At 38.3% G+C, this 18,853-nt stretch overlaps 1 protein-coding gene and 1 non-coding gene across 2 annotated transcripts; one reads left to right on the top strand and one right to left on the bottom strand.

Moving 5' to 3' along the window:
- Positions 1–1,191: 1,191 nt before the first annotated feature.
- Positions 1,192–1,298, bottom strand: LOC115696059 (small nucleolar RNA R71). Its single transcript, XR_004007657.2, has one exon. It is a non-coding gene; the product is annotated as a small nucleolar RNA R71 (small nucleolar RNA).
- A 12,096-nt stretch (positions 1,299–13,394) lies between these two features.
- On the top strand, positions 13,395–16,651 carry LOC115717293 (ubiquitin-conjugating enzyme E2-17 kDa-like). Its single transcript, XM_030646263.2, has 5 exons — positions 13,395–13,685; positions 13,810–13,889; positions 14,337–14,464; positions 15,020–15,124; positions 16,306–16,651. The coding sequence occupies exons 2-5, from the start codon at positions 13,820–13,822 to the stop codon at positions 16,447–16,449; spliced, it is 447 nt and encodes a 148-aa protein (XP_030502123.1). The 5' UTR covers positions 13,395–13,685; positions 13,810–13,819; the 3' UTR covers positions 16,450–16,651.
- Positions 16,652–18,853: the final 2,202 nt, after the last annotated feature.

Raw genomic sequence — 18,853 nt, 5'->3', positions numbered from 1 at the left:
TTTTGCTACCATGCATAACTAAAGATTTGACGCTTTATTGGACTATTTGTGATCTAATCTGATGTAGGAATGCATTGTTGAGATTATGAATGGTTTATTGCAAGTTTTGGGAAAAGCTTGCTGGTTTTTTTTTAAAATCTGTTAACTCTGCCAGGATTGCTGAGTCATTGCTGGGTCATTGCTGTATCAACTGGGACATACAAGTGGAAATTAATCACCCAAGTCTATTTTCTAAATCTGAAATTACCACCATTTTAATCACTTTTAGTTTCTTATTTTTAGTTTATTTAGTTTAAAAAAATTAGTTCTCAAGTTTAGATTCAAGGCTATAAATTTTTCTCGTGAATTAATGTGTGACTTTATTTTATTTTTATTTGAAATTCTTGGAATTACTTTTAGTTGATTTAACATTATTTAGTAAAAAGTCCCTGTGGAGACGAACTTTGATTACTTATCATTGTATTACTTGTTTGTGATTGTGTACACTTGCGCAATTATAAAGCAATATAATTTCCACAACAAGTTTTTGGCGCCGTTGCCGGGGACTTTAAGTTCTAAATTTTGTTTTATCAACTAATTGACATTCTAAGAATTTTTGTGCTTTTAATCTTGCTGGTTTGTCTTTGAAATCTCAGGTATCTATAATGTATGAACCAACAAGAGGACTTTGAACTTGCGCCTATTGACCCCGAGATTGAACGTACATTCCGAAGAAGAAGCAGGGTTCAAAAGGCTAAGGACCGAGACATCATGGCTGAGAATTTTGATGATGAAGGGATTGCTCAACAAATTGTTAATCCCATCATATTGGCAGATGACCGAGCAAGGGCTATAAGGGAGTATGCAACCCCCATGTTTAATGAGCTCAATCCAGGCATTGTGAGGCCTGAAATACAAGCACCGCACTTTGAGCTCAAGCCAGTGATGTTTCAAATGCTCCAAACCGTGGGGCAATTCAGCGGGTTGCCAACTGAAGATCCTCACCTCCATCTCCGTTCATTCTTGGAGGTGAGTGATTCTTTCAAGATCCAAGGAGTAAGTGAAGAGGTGTTAAGGTTGAAGCTATTCCCATTCTCACTACGAGACCGAGCTAGATCATGGCTCAACACTTTGCCTCCTGATTCTGTGACCAATTGGAATGACCTTGCTGAGAAGTTTCTGAGGAAATACTTTCCTCCTACTAGAAATGCAAAATTCAGAAGTGAGATCATGTCTTTTCAGCAACTTGAAGATGAGTCCACAAGTGATGCGTGGGAGAGGTTTAAGGAACTTTTGCGAAAGTGTCCACATCATGGCATACCACATTGTATTCAGATGGAGACTTTTTATAATGGCTTAAATGCAGCTTCTCGAATGGTGTTAGATGCATCGGCCAATGGTGCTATTTTGTCGAAGTCTTACAATGAGGCATTTGAGATTTTGGAGACCATTGCAAGTAACAACTACCAATGGTCCAACACAAGAGCTCCAACAAGTAGAAAAGTGGCGGGAGTCCTTGAGGTAGATGCAATAACGGCTTTGACAGCTCAAATGGCTTCCATGACGAATGTTTTGAAGAATTTGAGTATTGGAAACGCTAAAAATATTCAACCAGCTGCTGCCATTCAAAGTGATGATGTCTCATGTGTGTTTTGTGGAGAAGGGCATGTGTTTGAGAAGTGTCCATCTAATCCGGAGTCCGTTTGTTACATGGGAAATCAGAATTTTAACAGAAACAATGGGGCATTCTCAAACTCTTACAATCAATCTTGGAAGAATCATCCTAATTTGTCTTGGGGAGGTCAAGGAGCAAGCTCAAGCACCGCACCAGCCCAAGGAAGACAAGCATATCCACCGGGTTTTTCACAACAACCCCGACATTCACAACATGCTCAAAATGCCCAACCAAGTTCTTTGGAAAGTCTAATGCGGGATTATATGGCCAAAAATGATGCGGTGATACAAAGTCAAGCTGCCTCTCTTCGAAACTTAGAGTTGCAACTTGGACATTTGGCCAATGAATTAAAAGCTAGGCCGCAAGGTTCTTTGCCTAGTGACACGGAGAATCCAAGGAGGGATGGGAAGGAGCAATGCAAATCCATTCACTTGAGGAGTGGCAAGCATCTGAAAAATTCCGAGGAGGAAATAAAGGGTAGTGGGGAGCCCACTTCAATCCAAAACGACGAAAAATTGAGTAAAAAAACTGCCCAGGAAATTGCTGATACCAGACCAGTTGATACAGCATCGGGTCAGCAATCTGACAGTCAGCAATCCGCACCAGTATGTACTAAACCACCCCTTCCATTTCCTCAAAGATTTCGGAAACAGCAGCAAGATGGGCAATTCAAGAAGTTTTTAGATGTGTTGAAGCAGCTCCATATCAATATTCCCTTGGTGGAAGCATTGGAGCAAATGCCGAACTATGTCAAGTTCTTAAAAGACATTTTGACGAAGAAAAGGAGGTTGGGGGAGTTTGAAACTGTAGCTCTTACCGAAGGATGCAGCGCCATGTTGAAAAGTAAGATTCCACCGAAGTTGAAGGATCCGGGTAGTTTTACAATCCCTTGTTCTATTGGGGGGCGGGATGTTGGAAGAGCTTTATGTGATTTGGGTGCAAGCATCAACCTCATGCCTATGTCGATCTTTAAGAAGTTGGGTATTGGTGAAGCACGTCCTACAACTGTTACATTGCAACTTGCTGACAGGTCCATGGCCCATCCGGAAGGAAAAATAGAAGATGTTCTAGTACAGGTTGACAAGTTCATTTTTCCAGCTGATTTCATCATCCTAGACTATGAAGCTGATAGAGATGTGCCTATTATCTTGGGTCGACCGTTCCTTGCTACCGGGAGAACTCTGATTGATGTGCAAAATGGGGAGCTCACAATGAGGGTGAATGATCAAAAAGTCACCTTTAATGTGTTCAATGCTATGAGATTTCCGGATGAGATAGAAGAGTGCTCCCGCATAAGTGTAATTGACTCGATAGTGGCTGAAAAATTTCACAAGGAAGCTTGGAAGGATGAGAAATTTATAAGTTCTTTTGATGAGCTTGAAGACTTGAGTGAAGATGAAGACAACCAAGTTGCTTGGGTGGAGCCATTGCAACCTATTCCTAACTTCAAGAAGCCCTTTGAATCTTTGGAGTTGAAGGAAAGTAATTTTAAGCCTCCAAAACCCTCCATCCAAGAACCACCGAAGTTGGAGTTGAAACCCTTGCCAAGCCATCTGAAGTATGCCTATTTGGGGGAGAATGACACGCTACCAGTTATTATAGCATCAAACTTGGTAGTTGAAAATGAAGGTGCTTTGCTAGAGGTGTTGAAAAAGCATAAGAAAGCAATCGGGTGGACTATGGCGGACATAAGGGGTATTAGTCCCACGATTTGCACGCACAAGATACTTTTAGAAGCTGGTTGTAGCAATTCTGTTGAGCATCAGCGAAGATTGAATCCCGTCATGAAAGAAGTGGTGCGAAAAGAAGTGATCAAGTGGCTAGATTATGGTATTGTGTACCCAATTTCGGATAGCTCATGGGTTAGTCCTGTTCAATGTGTGCCCAAGAAAGGAGGAGTCACGGTGGTGGCTAATGCAAACAATGAGTTGATTCCTACTCGAACCGTGACCGGTTGGAGGGTGTGTATGGACTACCGGAAGCTAAACAATGCTACTCGGAAGGATCATTTCCCGCTGCCATTTATTGACCAAATGTTGGATCGTTTGGCGGGAAAAGAGTTTTATTGCTTTCTTGACGGATATTCGGGTTACAATCAGATTTCTATAGCACCGGAAGATCAAGAGAAAACCACCTTCACTTGTCCATATGGTACCTTTGCCTTTGGGAGGATGCCATTTGGATTGTGCAATGCTCCCGCGACTTTCCAAAGGTGTATGATGGCTATTTTCTCGGATATGGCTGAAAGTATTTTGGAGATATTCATGGATGACTTCTCTATCTACGGGGATTCATTTGGGGTGTGTTTGGAGAATTTGGAAAGAGTGTTAGCAAGATGTGAAGAAACCAACTTGGTGCTTAATTGGGAGAAATGTCACTTCATGGTTCAAGAGGGTATTGTGTTGGGTCACAAGGTGTCTAGCAAGGGGATAGAAGTTGACAAGGCAAAGCTAGAAGTGATTGAGAAGTTACCAGCCCCTACCACGGTGAAAGGCATAAGAAGCTTCCTTGGACACGCGGGTTTCTATAGGCGCTTCATTAAAGACTTTTCTAAGGTGTCCAAACCCTTGTGTAACTTGCTAGAACAAAATAGACCATTTGAGTTTACCGCTGAATGTAATGAAGCATTTTTGAAAGTTGAAGACGGACTCTTGTTACGGCCCCCGTGATTGTAGCACCCGATTGGTCATTGCCCTTTGAACTCATGTGTGATGCAAGTGATTTTGCCGTTGGGGCTGTTCTTGGGCAGCGGAAGAATAAGATCTTTCATTCCATTTATTATGCAAGCAAAACTCTTGTTGATGCCCAAATTAACTACACCACTACTGAGAAAGAGTTGCTAGCGGTGGTTTTTGCCTTTGAGAAATTCAGATCGTATCTTGTGGGAACCAAGGTGGTTGTGTATACTGACCATTCGGCAATCAAGTATTTGATAACCAAGAAAGATTCTAAACCGAGGCTTATTCGTTGGGTTTTGTTGCTACAAGAGTTTGACTTGGAAATTCGAGACAGAAAAGGGACAGAAAACAAAGTGGCGGATCATCTCTCTAGGTTGGAAACTAACAATCACAGCAGCCACTTAGAGGGAGAATTACAAATTCAAGACTCATTCCCAGATGAGCAACTGCTAGTGGTAGAGCAAACACGGGTACCATGGTATGCAGACATTGTCAATTACTTAGTTGGAGGTGCCTATCCACGATTTTACCAAGCGGCGGCTCAAAAAGTTCCTTCATGATAGCAAGTTTTATGTTTGGGATGAGCCATACTTGTACAAGCAGTGCCCCGATCGTATTATGCGGAGATGTGTGCCAATGGGTGAAGTTAGAAGCATCTTGGAGCATTGTCATTCAGCTCCTTATGGTGGCCATTTTGGTGGACAACGCACGGCGGCCAAGGTTTTTCAATCCGGGTATTATTGGCCTTCTATTTTTAAAGATGCTCATGCTTTTGTTCAACAATGTGATTGCTGCCAGCGAGTTGGAAATATCTCCGCCAGGAGTGAAATGCCTCTTAATTGTATCTTGGAGGTGGAGTTGTTTGACGTGTGGGGTATCGACTTTATGGGACCTTTCCCACAATCCTTTGGGAATCTCTACATTCTAGTGGCGGTGGATTATGTGTCAAAGTGGGTGGAGGCAATTGCTAGTCCCAAGAATGATGCTCGAGTGGTTATGAAGTTCCTTCATAAACATGTTTTTACAAGGTTTGGGACTCCTAGAGCTTTGATAAGTGATGAGGGAACACACTTTGTGAACAAAGTGTTGGCTGCCCTCTTGGCAAAATATAGTGTAAAATACAAAATTGCTACTGCCTATCACCCACAGACTAACGGGCAAGCTGAAATATCTAATCGGGAAATTAAAGGCATATTGGAGAAGGTTGTAAATCCCAACAGAAAAGATTGGTCCCAACGCCTCGATGATGCACTTTGGGCGTATAGGACAGCATATAAAACTCCTCTAGGCATGTCTCCATATCGCCTAGTTTATGGGAAAGCATGCCATCTTCCCGTAGAGTTAGAACACAAGGCGTTTTGGGCACTAAAAAATCTCAATATGGATATTTCAGCAGCTGGAGAAGCAAGAAAGTTACGAATTTGAACGAGTTGGATGAATTACGTTTGTTTTCATATGAGAATGCTAAATTGTACAAGGAGAAGACAAAGAGATGGCATGATGATAGAATCAAGGAAAGAGTTTTTGCAAAAGGACAAGAAGTGTTACTCTTTAATTCAAGGCTCAAACTCTTTCCTGGAAAATTAAAGTCCCGTTGGTCTGGCCCGTTTACTGTGCAAGAAGTGACTCCTTTTGGTGCGATTACAGTGAAAGATCAACAATCCGGGAGGGAATTTAAAGTGAACGGGCAGCGGCTGAAACACTATTGGAGAGGCGAGGTCAATCGAGAGAAGACCTCGATTTCTTTAAAAGATGCTTGATCATTGTAATTTGGGGTGCCTAAAGAAAAAAAAAGAGAGAAAAAAGAAAAGATTGAATTGAAAAAAAAAAAAAAATTGAAAAAGAATGAAAAAAGAAAAAAAATTTCTCAGTGAAAGGCACCCCTTGAAAAAAAAAAAGAAAAAAAAAAGAAAAAAAACAAAAGCAAAAGAAAAAAAATATATAAAAAAAAAAGAAGAAAAAAAAAGAAATTATATCTTTATATATTATAATTAGTTTAAATAATTGTCATGGTGAAATTGAAAATTTTCTTTTCTTTGTGCAGAGAATCAAGTGAAAAAGGCTGTGGAATGAAGAAATTTTGATTTGGGCAAAAGCACTAAGTTTGGGGTGTCAGGTTGCTGTTCAGTTGCTATAGCAACAGCTTAGCAAGAAGTGTTTTGGTATTAGGCTGATCAAATGAACTGGGGTTTGAAAAAATAAAGTGAATGGTCTGTCAGAAAAAAAAACATGTGATTGTCATGTTGTTCATGATTCAATCATTGGATAGGTCTATTATTGTTCAGACAAATTATTTGAGGTTGTACTTTAGTGTTGAATTGAGTGAGCCCAAGTAATTTTTGGAGATACAAAGACCCCACTTCACATTATTTAAATCAGTTTTGGGCCAAATTCTTTGGTCAACTGGGCCCCAGCTAGTTTGACCAGCCCATTAGATCCTAGCCCTACCCCATTCATCATCATCATCAATTTCAATTCCCATTCAAAAATCAGCCGTCTCCTCCATTCGTCCAGCACCAGAACCACCCACGATTTCACCTGACCTCACCACAGCATCTCGACTGAGCTTCAAACCTTCGATCCCACCAAGAACCCAACTCCACCACCTTCATCATTTCACAGTTCCACCATCACTCATCTTTCCACCAGCCCTTCTTCCGCCTCCGTTCAACCACGTCGGACTCAGCAGCTGACCACGAAGCCAACCCAGCCTTCGATTTCACCATCAGCCATCCCCTTAAATCGCACACCATTCCCCCAGCTGCACCAATTTCATCCATTTCCTCCATTCAACCCGAGCCATCACTCAAAACTCACCACCAAATCGCCCAGCTCCAAGCTTTTCGAACCGCACCATCACACTGCCCAAACCAAGTTCCAGTCGCACCTTTCGCCCAATCAACCCAGTTCGACATCAAGCTCGAACCAACAATACGACAACACGCCAAGCTCGACCCAGCCACTGTGAACCAAACCTCCATTCGGCTATCACCCATTCGACCCATCACCAGTGAACTTCACTCAAAGCACACGACTCGAGTACCCTACACGCATCAGAATCACCACCACCTGCAACAACCGAACGCTACATTGCACACAAACGAACTCCCTGGTTTGTCAAGATTGCTGTTTTTAACTTTTAATTTGTATTTGAACAAATTCCTGGCTGTCGAGTGAGTATTGGTGGATGTTTGTTTTGGATAAAATTGCATTTGGTTTTGCTGAAGTAGTTCAATTGGTGGTGTAGTGCTTTGATGTGAAAGTTGATATTTTGAAATGGTGTAGTTCAAAATTGAGGGTGTGGTTTGCAATCTTTCTGGAGTGACAGTATAAATTGTTGTGATTTTGAACCAGAGGTTGTTTGTTGTGATCATTTGGGTGTTATGGAGTTTGTTGTAGTGTTGGACAGTTTGGTGGGTGCCATAAACTTGAATATTGATTTGGTGATTTAATTTGAAAATTATTTTGGATTAAAGTGCATAATTGGTGGATGTAGTTGAACTGCTAGTGTTCTATTAAATGGTGCTTGAGATTGTCATTGTGATTTAAGTGTGGTAGCAGTAGTGTGATAATTTTGATTTGGATGATTTGAATTGGAATTTGGTGGAATTGTTGAAGACTATTGGGCTGAGAAAGATTGGTGAATTTGAGAAAAGTATTGATTGTGAACAGAGTGATGCGTGGAAAATGATTTCTTTGGTATAAAGGAGTTGATTGGGTTACATTGATCGTTTGGAATTGGGGTTGTTACTTGGACATTGTTGGTGTGCATTTGAATTTCAAAATTGTTCTCTGCAGTGGTTTTTATTATGGTGATAATTAGTGAAATGGTGTGAATTGGAATTTGTTGTAGTATTGGGAATATTGCAAGTTGAACAGATTAGTGTTGGATAAGTTGGGCATTGAGTGACTTGCACAGAGGAAGTATCATGGCCAAGTACTACATGGATTGTGTGTAAGGTGTCAAAATTTTACTTGGTGTGGTGTGGGTTGGCAAAAGTAGTACTTTTTGAACAAGAGTGGGTTGGAGACAGTGAAGCACATTGTAAGAGTTCTTGTTGTGTTTAGGGGCAGCAGTGAGTAAGGAAGCAAAGAAGAAATTCATTGTGTTGGGGTAGTGTGCAAGTGCAAAGAAAAGAAAATGCCCAAAGTTAAGAAGACCGCCAACAAGAATAAAAAGAAATCACTGCATGAAATTCCTAAATTTCATTGCCCGGCAGCTGAGACAAAGTATCATGAGAAGGTGGACAATCGGGAATTTTATATGGAGCGTGGATTAGTAGCTGATATCGAGGATATTGATGAGTTGCCCGAATGGGTCAGTGCAACGATTCATAAGCGAGATTGGGGACTTTTTGTCCAACAAAGAGAGCAGGCGGTCATGGAAGTTGTCAAAGAATTTTACGCCAACTTCCTATCCCAAGAATGGCCCACTGTAGTGGTGGTGCGTGAAGTCCCAGTCTCATTTTGAGCTGCAGCAATCAACGACCTGTTTGGGTTAAACTCTGTCGAGTGCCAATACTCCGCGCAAAAAGGGCAGGTGAGCGACGAGACTGTGGGTGACATGATGCCGGTGCTCGCTAAGCCATGATCTGAATGGAGTTTTGATAATTATGGCAATCTTCGATTTCGGCGCACTGATTTGGAGCACGAGTTGAAATGTTGGTATACATTCGTGCAAACTGCCCTCTGCCCCACTTCACATGATTCGACCGTCAGCAAAGACCGCGCCTGGATGCTCTATTGCATTAGAATGGGCTGGGATGTTGACGTCGGGGCTGTCCTTGCCCAAGAGATTGCTGATTGTGCACACAGGGGGAAGGGGAAGTTATTCCTCCCTGCTACCATCACTGCTCTTTGCCGCAAGGCAGGTGTGCCCATATGGAAGGAAGAAGGCGCCTTGAATCCTCGGGGGCCTATCAATTTTGGTCCACCTCGAGCCCCGAAAACAACACCTACCCCAGCGACGTCCTCAGCCACGGAGCCTCCCGTAGATCGCTTTGCTCGCTTTGAGCAAGTGCAACAACAAATGTGTGGCCGATTGCACGCGATGTGGGATTATGAGCAGAAGCGTGACGCCGTCATGGAACGTGCATTCAAGAGGACTACGCCCCGTTTTGATCCCAAGTTCTCGGACTTCCCTCAGCATGTTCTAGACCCGTGGGGAGGCCCATCAGCTTCGAACACAGAGGAGCCCCATGAGGACTCCGAGTAGAGGGAGTTTTTCTCATACCTAAGCTATTTTATATTTTCCTGTTTTGTGTTGTTTGTTTTTAGATTGTATTGTGCTCGTTGTATGTTGTATTTTGTGCTTGGAACTTTTATTCTATGTTGTTTATGTGTTTGTTAGTTTGGCATTGAGAGTTTTTTTTTTTAAGTTTTTCGGTGGCCTAGTGTTCTGCTCGATGATGATACTTTCCGCCCATTCCATTATTGTTGCTGCCTAATTTTACTTGTTGCTTTATCATGCTGCATTGTTGGATATTATGGATGTTTCCCTTAGTCTCTCCTCACTAGTTTATACTTGTATTCATTCCACCATGCTTTGCCTTTCTCATACGATTATTTCACATGTAATGTTAGCATCTAGAATTGGTTAGTGCATCTCCTTGAAGCGAAATCCTAGTTAGATTTGTCCCTTAGAAATGATTTAGGCCTTCCTTGGACGTTTGAGCCTTTCTAACTCTCCCTTTCAATCAATTTTGCCCTAGTCACCCAAGTTTGAGCCGTTAGCCTCGTTTTGTTGTGCAACCCGATCACACATATCACATCCATCCTAAATTGCATTTCCCCATATGTCCTAACTTAATTGCTCACTTGTCAAGAGCCAAGTTTCACATAAAGTTTGGGGTGAGTGCGGTGAGTGTAATTTGTGGCGAGCTAATTCAAGATTATACTTTTAGCCACATTGGGGACAATGTTGGGTTGTAAGTTTGGGGTGGGGGAATTAGCTCACAAGGTATATTAGTATGCATTTTTAATAACTTTCTCTTGCTATATATAAGTATAATATAGTACTAAATTCCTTTTTAGTTCAAAAAGAAAAAAATCAGCAAAGAACAAAAAAAAAAAAATAATAAGTACATATATATATATATTCTTGCAACTAAGTTTGGGGTGTTCCACCCAATTGAAGTAAAAACAAAAAAAAAAAAAAAAGAATAAACATAGCAAGAGAAGTTAATTTTAATATCAAGTACTTGTGAGTATAATGAATTAGGGAAGTGAGTCAAAAGAAAAAATTTATGGAAGAGGCTCGGTTTTTGACAAGTGAAGTAGTTAGGTGTTGAGCTAGCTAAAATACATCCTTAACCATACCCTAACCCAAGCCTAACATTACAAGCCTAATAAAGTCCTATTGATCAAGGGGATAAGTTTAGACTACATTAGTAGAGAGGAGTGCACTAATCCAACTTATGGAGCTGAATTGAATGAAAAAAAAAAAAAAAAGTTAAAGGTAGTTGGAGAGAAGTTCAAAGTTTAGGTGGGATATACTTGTATAAATTGTTGATTAGGTGACTTTTGGGAAATATTAATGTTATCCAATGACAAAAACGTTAAAGGGGCAGCATATAAAGTTATGGCAAGCAATTTCCTATTCCATTTAATTCCATTTTTTCTGAGAGCATCAATATTCGCTAGGCCAACTTGAATTTCTATGAAATCTCTCATTTGTCTTGTATGTTGAGTCTTTGTGTAAAAATTTGTTGTTGTGTTTTATTTTGTTTAGTTTGTATTGTCTTGCTCGAGGACGAGCAAGATTCTAAGTTTGGGGTGTTGATAACTCTAAGATTTAGAGTTATTTTCATATCTTTAAGCTTGAATTTAATGTGAATTGTGGAGCAATTAATGTTTATATTGTGTAATTGTGTTTAGTTTATTGTGTCTTTGTAATAAATGGAAGTGTGCGTGTTAGTAAGTGTTAAATAGACTTATGTTATTGTTTTTATGTGTTTTAAGCAGAAAAAAAATACAAGAATAGGTATTTGGAAATATTTGGGACAAGGAGAAAAAGGAGCAGAAAAATGATTATTGCTGACTAGCATTGCTATAGCAATCATCGCGTAGCAATTTGTCAGCCCAGTAAGTTTATTTTGGCAGATAGTCCAGCTGGCTTTAATGAAAAGAAAAACGAGCTGAGGTGGCGGAATTTGGCTATTGACTCAGCAAACATGTGGAAAATGAAGGACAAGTGGGTGATGATTGGGATTTCCAATTAGGGTAAACTTTGGTACCCTAATTGGGGGGCAAAAAGGAAAAGAGGACATGAATAGATGGTGGTAAAATTTGCACTTGAATAGAGGACGAAAACTTACAGCAGCAAAAAGTTTCTAAGTACAGAAAAAGAAGAGAGTACAAAGAAAGAAAGAAGAAGAAGATTGAGAAGAAGGAGAAGAAGGCAACTACCAAAGAAAGGACTTGAGCTCACCACTCATCTCTCTTGCTCTCCACTTTGTTTTGTATCATTTTCTTCTCTTTAAGCTTTTCTTTAACTTCATGAACAATACATTTTCTGGTTTTGAGTTTTTAATTTCAGCTATGAACTAAACTTTTTGAGATTTGGGTGGTTATAAACCCTTGTATGGACTAGTGTTTTGACTTTGCAATGATGAAGTAATCTTGACTTAGTTCAATTAGTTGTGATGAAAGGTTGAATGAATGTTAATTTTTGGCCATTTTTAACATCTAGCAAGCTAGATCTTACTTGGAAAAGCAAGACCTAGTTGAACCCCTCTAATTGATGCATGATTTTTACCTTTTCTTTTAGGTATTAATTAGTGGTGAAATAGGAATATTTTGCTACCATGCATAACTAAAGATTTGACGCTTTATTGGACTATTTGTGATCTAATCTGATGTAGGAATGCATTGTTGAGATTATGAATGGTTTATTGCAAGTTTTGGGAAAAGCTTGCTGGTTTTTTTTTAAAATCTGTTAACTCTGCCAGGATTGCTGAGTCATTGCTGGGTCATTGTTGTATCAACTGGGACATACAAGTGGAAATTAATCACCCAAGTCTATTTTCTAAATCTGAAATTACCACCATTTTAATCACTTTTAGTTTCTTATTTTTAGTTTATTTAGTTTAAAAAAATTAGTTCTCAAGTTTAGATTCAAGGCTATAAATTTTTCTCGTGAATTAATGTGTGACTTTATTTTATTTTTATTTGAAATTCTTGGAATTACTTTTAGTTGATTTAACATTATTTAGTAAAAAGTCCCTGTGGAGACGAACTTTGATTACTTATCATTGTATTACTTGTTTGTGATTGTGTACACTTGCGCAATTATAAAGCAATATAATTTCCACAACAATGGTATTCATGTTTCTGGGTGGATGACGCGTATACTTCCAAGGCCCAAAATCAACTCACATGCCCATCCATTAGGCCTAAACAAAGCAATGGGTCTGCCTATAAGCGGAGTCAAACTACGGCTCCAAGTTCAACTATAACCTTGTCTCGATAAAGCTAGACCTTTTTGGTTTGGGAAGGACGAATCTCGTCTAGAGAAATAGAGACTTAGAAAAACACAATCGCATACCCATAGGGGTAGTCTCGGAGGAGTAGTTAAAGAGGTGTTCGGGTGCAGTCCTACATTGCATTTCTCTAACACCAAATCCCAAAGAATCAAGGGTTTGTCCCATGTGTCAGACTTGAGAAAGGCGCACAACACAAAAAGCAACATACCTTTTATCCAATATCCACTACTCTGACATTTATTGTACACGATTAGTGGTGCATGGCCACCTGTCAACATCAAACAGTACTATGTTATCCTGACGATGGCTACCCCTCTATTGGGCCTCACCTACCCGACTCAAAGTCAATATTATAATGTATTTCACCTCATCAATGGATTTATTTCATACAAAACAAAAATACTAACTCGTGGACTAAGACTGTTTAACGCTTGAACCCAGACCTGAATTGGACCCCTAACCCCAAACTCCGGACCCAGACCCGACCCAGAGTCGGTGTTGGGATCGAGTTTATTAAAAATATATTATAACTTTACACATCCTTTTAAAACAAGACAATACCAAACATAATATTATATTAAATAATACTAACAATACAATACAATTTAATACAATACAATATAACTAACGTACCAAACGAGCCCTTAGGGACCCACAAACAGAAGAGGCCAATGAGAAGGCGAGATCCCCATTAAAGGATGCGAGCGCAGGTAGTCTCGCCCACACCGAATCTTGAACTCCTCTATTTCGTCTTCCTGTCATCGTCATCTTCTCTCTCTCTCTCTCTCTCTCTCTTCTTCGGCTTCAGGACACCAAATAAGCTTGAAAGGAGGATCTCTCGCAACCTTAGCTACTTGCTCTTTCTCTCAGGTACGTTCGGTCTCTTCTTAGATCCGTTCCTCTATGGTTTTGTTCATCTATACGTACATCTATTTATGGTTTTGGCTTTCACTTTTGATCTGTTATGACGGTGATTCTGGAATTTGGGAATTAGGGTTTCGCAAATGGCTTCGAAGCGGATCTTGAAGGAACTGAAGGATTTGCAGAAGGATCCTCCTACTTCTTGCAGTGCAGGTATTTTATTTTTTTTTATTTATTTATTTTTTTTAAGCTCTTCGCGTATATGTATGTGTGTAAATACTGAAATGATTTCCAAGTTGATTATTTGGTTTTTGTTTGAGCTCTTTTTTGTTTGTTTGGGCGAAGAGTTATCAGTGAAGTGATAAGTGTGGTGAAAGTCTTGAGTTTATATACATGATCTGTAAAAGGATTCTCTTAGGGACACCAATTCTTTGAAACGAAATTATGTGGCATTATTTTAAGCCATCATTTTAGTGTTTGGCGAGCGATACTCACTTCTTGAGTATGATTAATTTTGTTCTGTGATGATGATGTCCTTCGTGTGGTTCTTTGTGCTAATTTAATGATTTTTTGACTGCAATCATGTAAAAAGTCAAGTTCGTGTTGATCATTAAGCTTCTTGGTAATATTGTTAATTGCCTTATTTGCAAATATTTACAGGTCCTGTTGCAGAAGATATGTTTCACTGGCAGGCAACAATCATGGGACCTCCAGATAGTCCTTATGCTGGGGGTGTTTTCTTGGTTACTATCCATTTTCCTCCAGATTATCCCTTTAAGCCTCCCAAGGTACCATTTTATTTGCTATCTTGTCTATACTAATTTCAGTAAGTTCTTAATATCTTGCAACATTGAATTTTCATTTTTGTTCTAAGTTTGAAATGTTTTTTGGGTTACTTTTCATTACATATCTTTGTTCATACATTTCTTTATTGGAATACTGCAATCTCGCACTCGCTCAGGAGGTATATTTGTTCCAAGAATAATCTATATTGTGGAGATTAACTTATAGGAGTGGGACCTGGGGCTTATCACCTTAGTGGAGGTGCAACTGACAGTGGCCATTATTATATCTGGTCTATTTTGTGTTTGCATGTGGCCATTATTATATCTGGTCTATTTTGTGTTTGCATGATTGCTTTTAACTTCATTCTATTTGCCCTTGCACACTTATTTGACTAGTTATCAAATTCATTCAATACCTAATACCTATCTCCAGAGTATATTATTGAGGTTAAAGTTTTTGTGGGTCATTTTCCAGCATGCTAAGCTAGTCTGAACTATTTCATTAAAATTGTTATTCTGGTTAAACTCTCTCTCTCTGACATTGATGGTCTTCTGCAGGTGGCATTTAGAACAAAGGTATTCCACCCGAATATAAACAGCAATGGTAGCATTTGCCTTGACATCTTGAAGGAGCAGTGGAGCCCAGCTCTAACCATCTCGAAGGTTTTTGTCTTATAAACCTAAAATTTCCAATCTAGATCAAAAGTCAAACCGTTATTTGTGTGGAATACAGGTGCATTATCTTTTATCTACAACTATTTAACCACTAGATAATCAATTAGGGCTGAACATTTCGAGCGGGTTCGACCCGAACCCGAGCAACCCGCCCGAACCCGAACCGGTGAACCCACAATTTTTTTTTTTAAATGTTCGGGCGGGTCGGATTCAACCTGGTACCCTTCGGGCGGGTTCGCAGGTTGAGTTTTTAAGAGTACCGAGTTTCGGGTGAACCCGCCAACCCGCCCCTAACCCGCAATTTAAATATATTATATATAATTTATTTTTTTATTAGAGTTTTTATATATATATATTAAATTATTAATTAAAAAATAAAAATCTTAATTTTTTTTAAAATTGAAACTCTCAGATTATTTTTTTTTATAAATTTATTTTCTTAAATAATATAAATTAAATATATTTTTATATATAATTTTTTATTAAAAATTTATATATTATATAAAATAATTTATATTCAGAAATATATAGTAATTTTTTAATAATATATAAATTTTATTTTAATTTACTGTTGTTTTTTATTATTTTTAAATAAAAAAATAATTTTTTTAAAGAGTTGACCGAGTTGATCGGGTCAACCGCAAACTCGGCCAACCGAAACCCGCCAACCCGCCAACCCGTGCCCTATTCGGGTCAGGGTTCGGTTTCATTTTTTTGAACCCGAAACCCGTGAACTCGAAACCCGCGAACCCGAAACCCGGTAAACCCGCCCGATGTTCAACCCTATAATCAATACAGGGCTTTCTCTCTCTCTCTCTCTCTCTCTCTCCCTCTCTCTCTCTATATACATATATATATATATATATATATATTATTATATCTATATAGGTTTAGAAGATGGCCATTCTGCCTGTCTTATAGAATTTCTCCGCTGGTCTGAATTTGTCTGATTTGGAGAGAATGGTGACTGGTTGATTGCCAAGTATCATTAAACCTTGTTACTTAGACCACTAAATATCATTATTGTGATGTTTCCTCTCAAGTCATTCTTTCGATGAACTACTTTAGTTTCTTATCTGCATTTCAAAATAAATAAGCAGCTCTTTCAGATTGATCTGTTTATGCTGTAGAGAGTTAACAATCTTTGATTATCTTTTTTTAATGTTCAGGTGCTGCTTTCGATTTGCTCGCTGCTAACAGACCCGAATCCTGATGATCCACTGGTGCCTGAGATTGCTCACATGTACAAGACAGACAGGAGCAAGTACGAGACGACTGCTAGGAGCTGGACCCAGAAATATGCCATGGGTTAAAAGAAATATGCTATGTGCACCGGGAGGGCCCTATTATTGTAAGTGTTCGATCATTTAGCTTAAAGATGAATGTTCTTCTGTTTCTAATGTACTAAAGAAAGAGGTCCATAGCCTGTTGGTTGAAAAATGAAAAGGAACTCTTGTTATTTTCCAATTGTTTGTAATGTGATATTAAGAACAATGAGCTGTGTCCTTTCATCCATTCTGGTGCATTGCATGATTACATATTAAGATTTTACTCATATATGAGGAGTCCACTGCCCACTAAATAATTAATGGACAATCTGAAACTGTTTAAGTAATTTCAGGTCAAAATAGCAAGCCAGTAGAACTATTATAGAAGGATAATATGGGGATTTTACTCATTTTTTCTTCTTATGTCTGCCCTTTTTTGAAAATTTACCGTTGCTTAATCTTATGGCATATCATGAAAGTTACTATTTTTTGGTATTTTTCTTTGATCATAGTATTTTTCAAACTTGTTACAAACCTAAAAATATACGATTTATCTTCTAATTTGAGTTATTTATAATTTTGTTTTCTCATTGTAATTTGAGATTTTATGTCTTAACACTAAAAGCGTCTCTATCTCTAAATTCTAATCGAGTGCTATAAAAATGTTGCACATGCATTTTTTGTCACATCTTTATAAAATTGAATTTTAATGGTGCCCCTTAAATTTTGTGTTAAATTTGACAAAAAAAAAAAGATTATGCTATATTTAGTTTTTTTTTAATTATTATTTATTGTCATTTAATCTTATTATGAGAATGAACCAAAATTATTATATTTTTATTGTCAGTTTTGGTAATATGGTAAACATAAAATGTAAAGTTTTGTAGTAGTTGATGAAAGTTTTTTTTTAATATTTGTTACAAATTATGGTTAGTGAATTAAAATCTGAAGTTTATACTGGTTTATGAAATTTAAGACCATCTCCACCTACAAAACATACTTGCTACAAAATGTATAACTGTAAAGTTAGCTCAAAAATGACTAATTAATTACTAATGTCACTTTATATAAAAATAATTATTAAAATTAATAATTAAATTGTTAAAAACCTTTTAATTAGAAGAAATCATAAATCAGTGACAAATGTGTAAATAAAACAATAAAAGATGTATAAAAGTACAGTAAAAGAGTAGTACTTACGACCATGCAAAATATGTATAATGCTATATTGTGTGTTAAATTTGACACAAATTTTAATGTGTAAAAATTGACACAACTTTTGTGTAAGAGAACACAAAGCAGAGAGAGGAAAGAAGAAAACCAAAATTAGAGAAAAAAAATTATGAACGGCTAAATTTTATTAATTGCCAAAAGAGATGTTTGACCAAAGCAAAAATAACAAGCAAAGCAGAAAAACTAAGTAACAAACTGTTAGTTGACAATTACAATATTAACTAACTAACTCCCTCAAACTAAATGGCGTAAAAACTATTTTTAGTTTGGATTTTAGATAAACAAATCGATCAGTGGTTAAAGACTTAGTTAGGATATCAGTTGCTTGATCTATAGCAGGAACTTAACAAACTGAGACTTGTTTTGCCATGATTTGATCTTCGACGAAGTGCAAATCAATCTCTATGTGTTTGGACCTGGCATGAAACATAAGGTTGGCTGCAAGTGTAGTTGCACTTTGGTTGTCAACCCGAATAACAAGGCATTGAACTAAGGGAACCTAAAGTTCAGCAAGCAGAGATTGAACCCACTTAAGTTCAACCGCAGTATTTTACAATGCACGAAACTCACTTTCTGTGCTTGAGCGAGCAACTACATGCTGCTTTTTAACTGACCAACTTATCAAATTTCCTCCTAGAAACACCAAGTATCCTCCTGTGGAGCGTCAATCATTCACACAGCTCGCCCAATCTGCATCAGAGTATGCATGAAGAGTTGTTGCAGCAACTGGTTTGAGACAAATGCCTTCTTTGGTGGTGCCTTTTAGATATCTAAATAATCTCTTACACGTGTCCCAATGCACTGTCGTGGGGGCCTGTAAGAATTGACTTAGTTTATTGACTATGCATACCACATCTGGACGTGTGAGAGATAAGTATTGCAATGCCCCTATGATGCTTTTGTACAGAGTGACATCGTGAAATGGTTCACCCTCTTTTAGAGACAGTTTAGTGTTGGCACTAGATGGATGTTGGAAGTTATTTTACCAGGAACTTAGATCTACTCACAAGTATGTTGATTTAACAACCTAAATATGAACTTCTAAAACGATGGAAAATTAAACACATAAAAGTATCAAAAATCTTACATTGGGTGCAGCGGAATATATGTCTCCTCCCAGTCAGATCTCTAACCCTTGATTCCTTTCTGTAGCAGAGTATAATCAAGATCTGAGCCCGATAGTCCTTCTTTGTTGTTTCTGAATTCTACATAGCCT

The sequence above is a fragment of the Cannabis sativa genome, chromosome 5 (assembly GCF_029168945.1).
Source record: "Cannabis sativa cultivar Pink pepper isolate KNU-18-1 chromosome 5, ASM2916894v1, whole genome shotgun sequence".
Taxonomy (NCBI): domain Eukaryota; kingdom Viridiplantae; phylum Streptophyta; class Magnoliopsida; order Rosales; family Cannabaceae; genus Cannabis; species Cannabis sativa.
This window is presented reverse-complemented; position numbering and strand designations above follow the sequence as displayed.

Excerpts from the sequence above, each read along its gene's own strand:
- LOC115717293 (XM_030646263.2), top strand. The coding sequence starts at position 13,820 with ATGGCTTCGAAGCGGATCTTGAAGGAACTGAAGGATTTGCAGAAGGAT. Across the intron at positions 13,890-14,336 it reads TCCTACTTCTTGCAGTGCAG|GTCCTGTTGCAGAAGATATG; the intron begins GTATTTTATTTT and ends AAATATTTACAG. Across the intron at positions 14,465-15,019 it reads ATCCCTTTAAGCCTCCCAAG|GTGGCATTTAGAACAAAGGT; the intron begins GTACCATTTTAT and ends GGTCTTCTGCAG.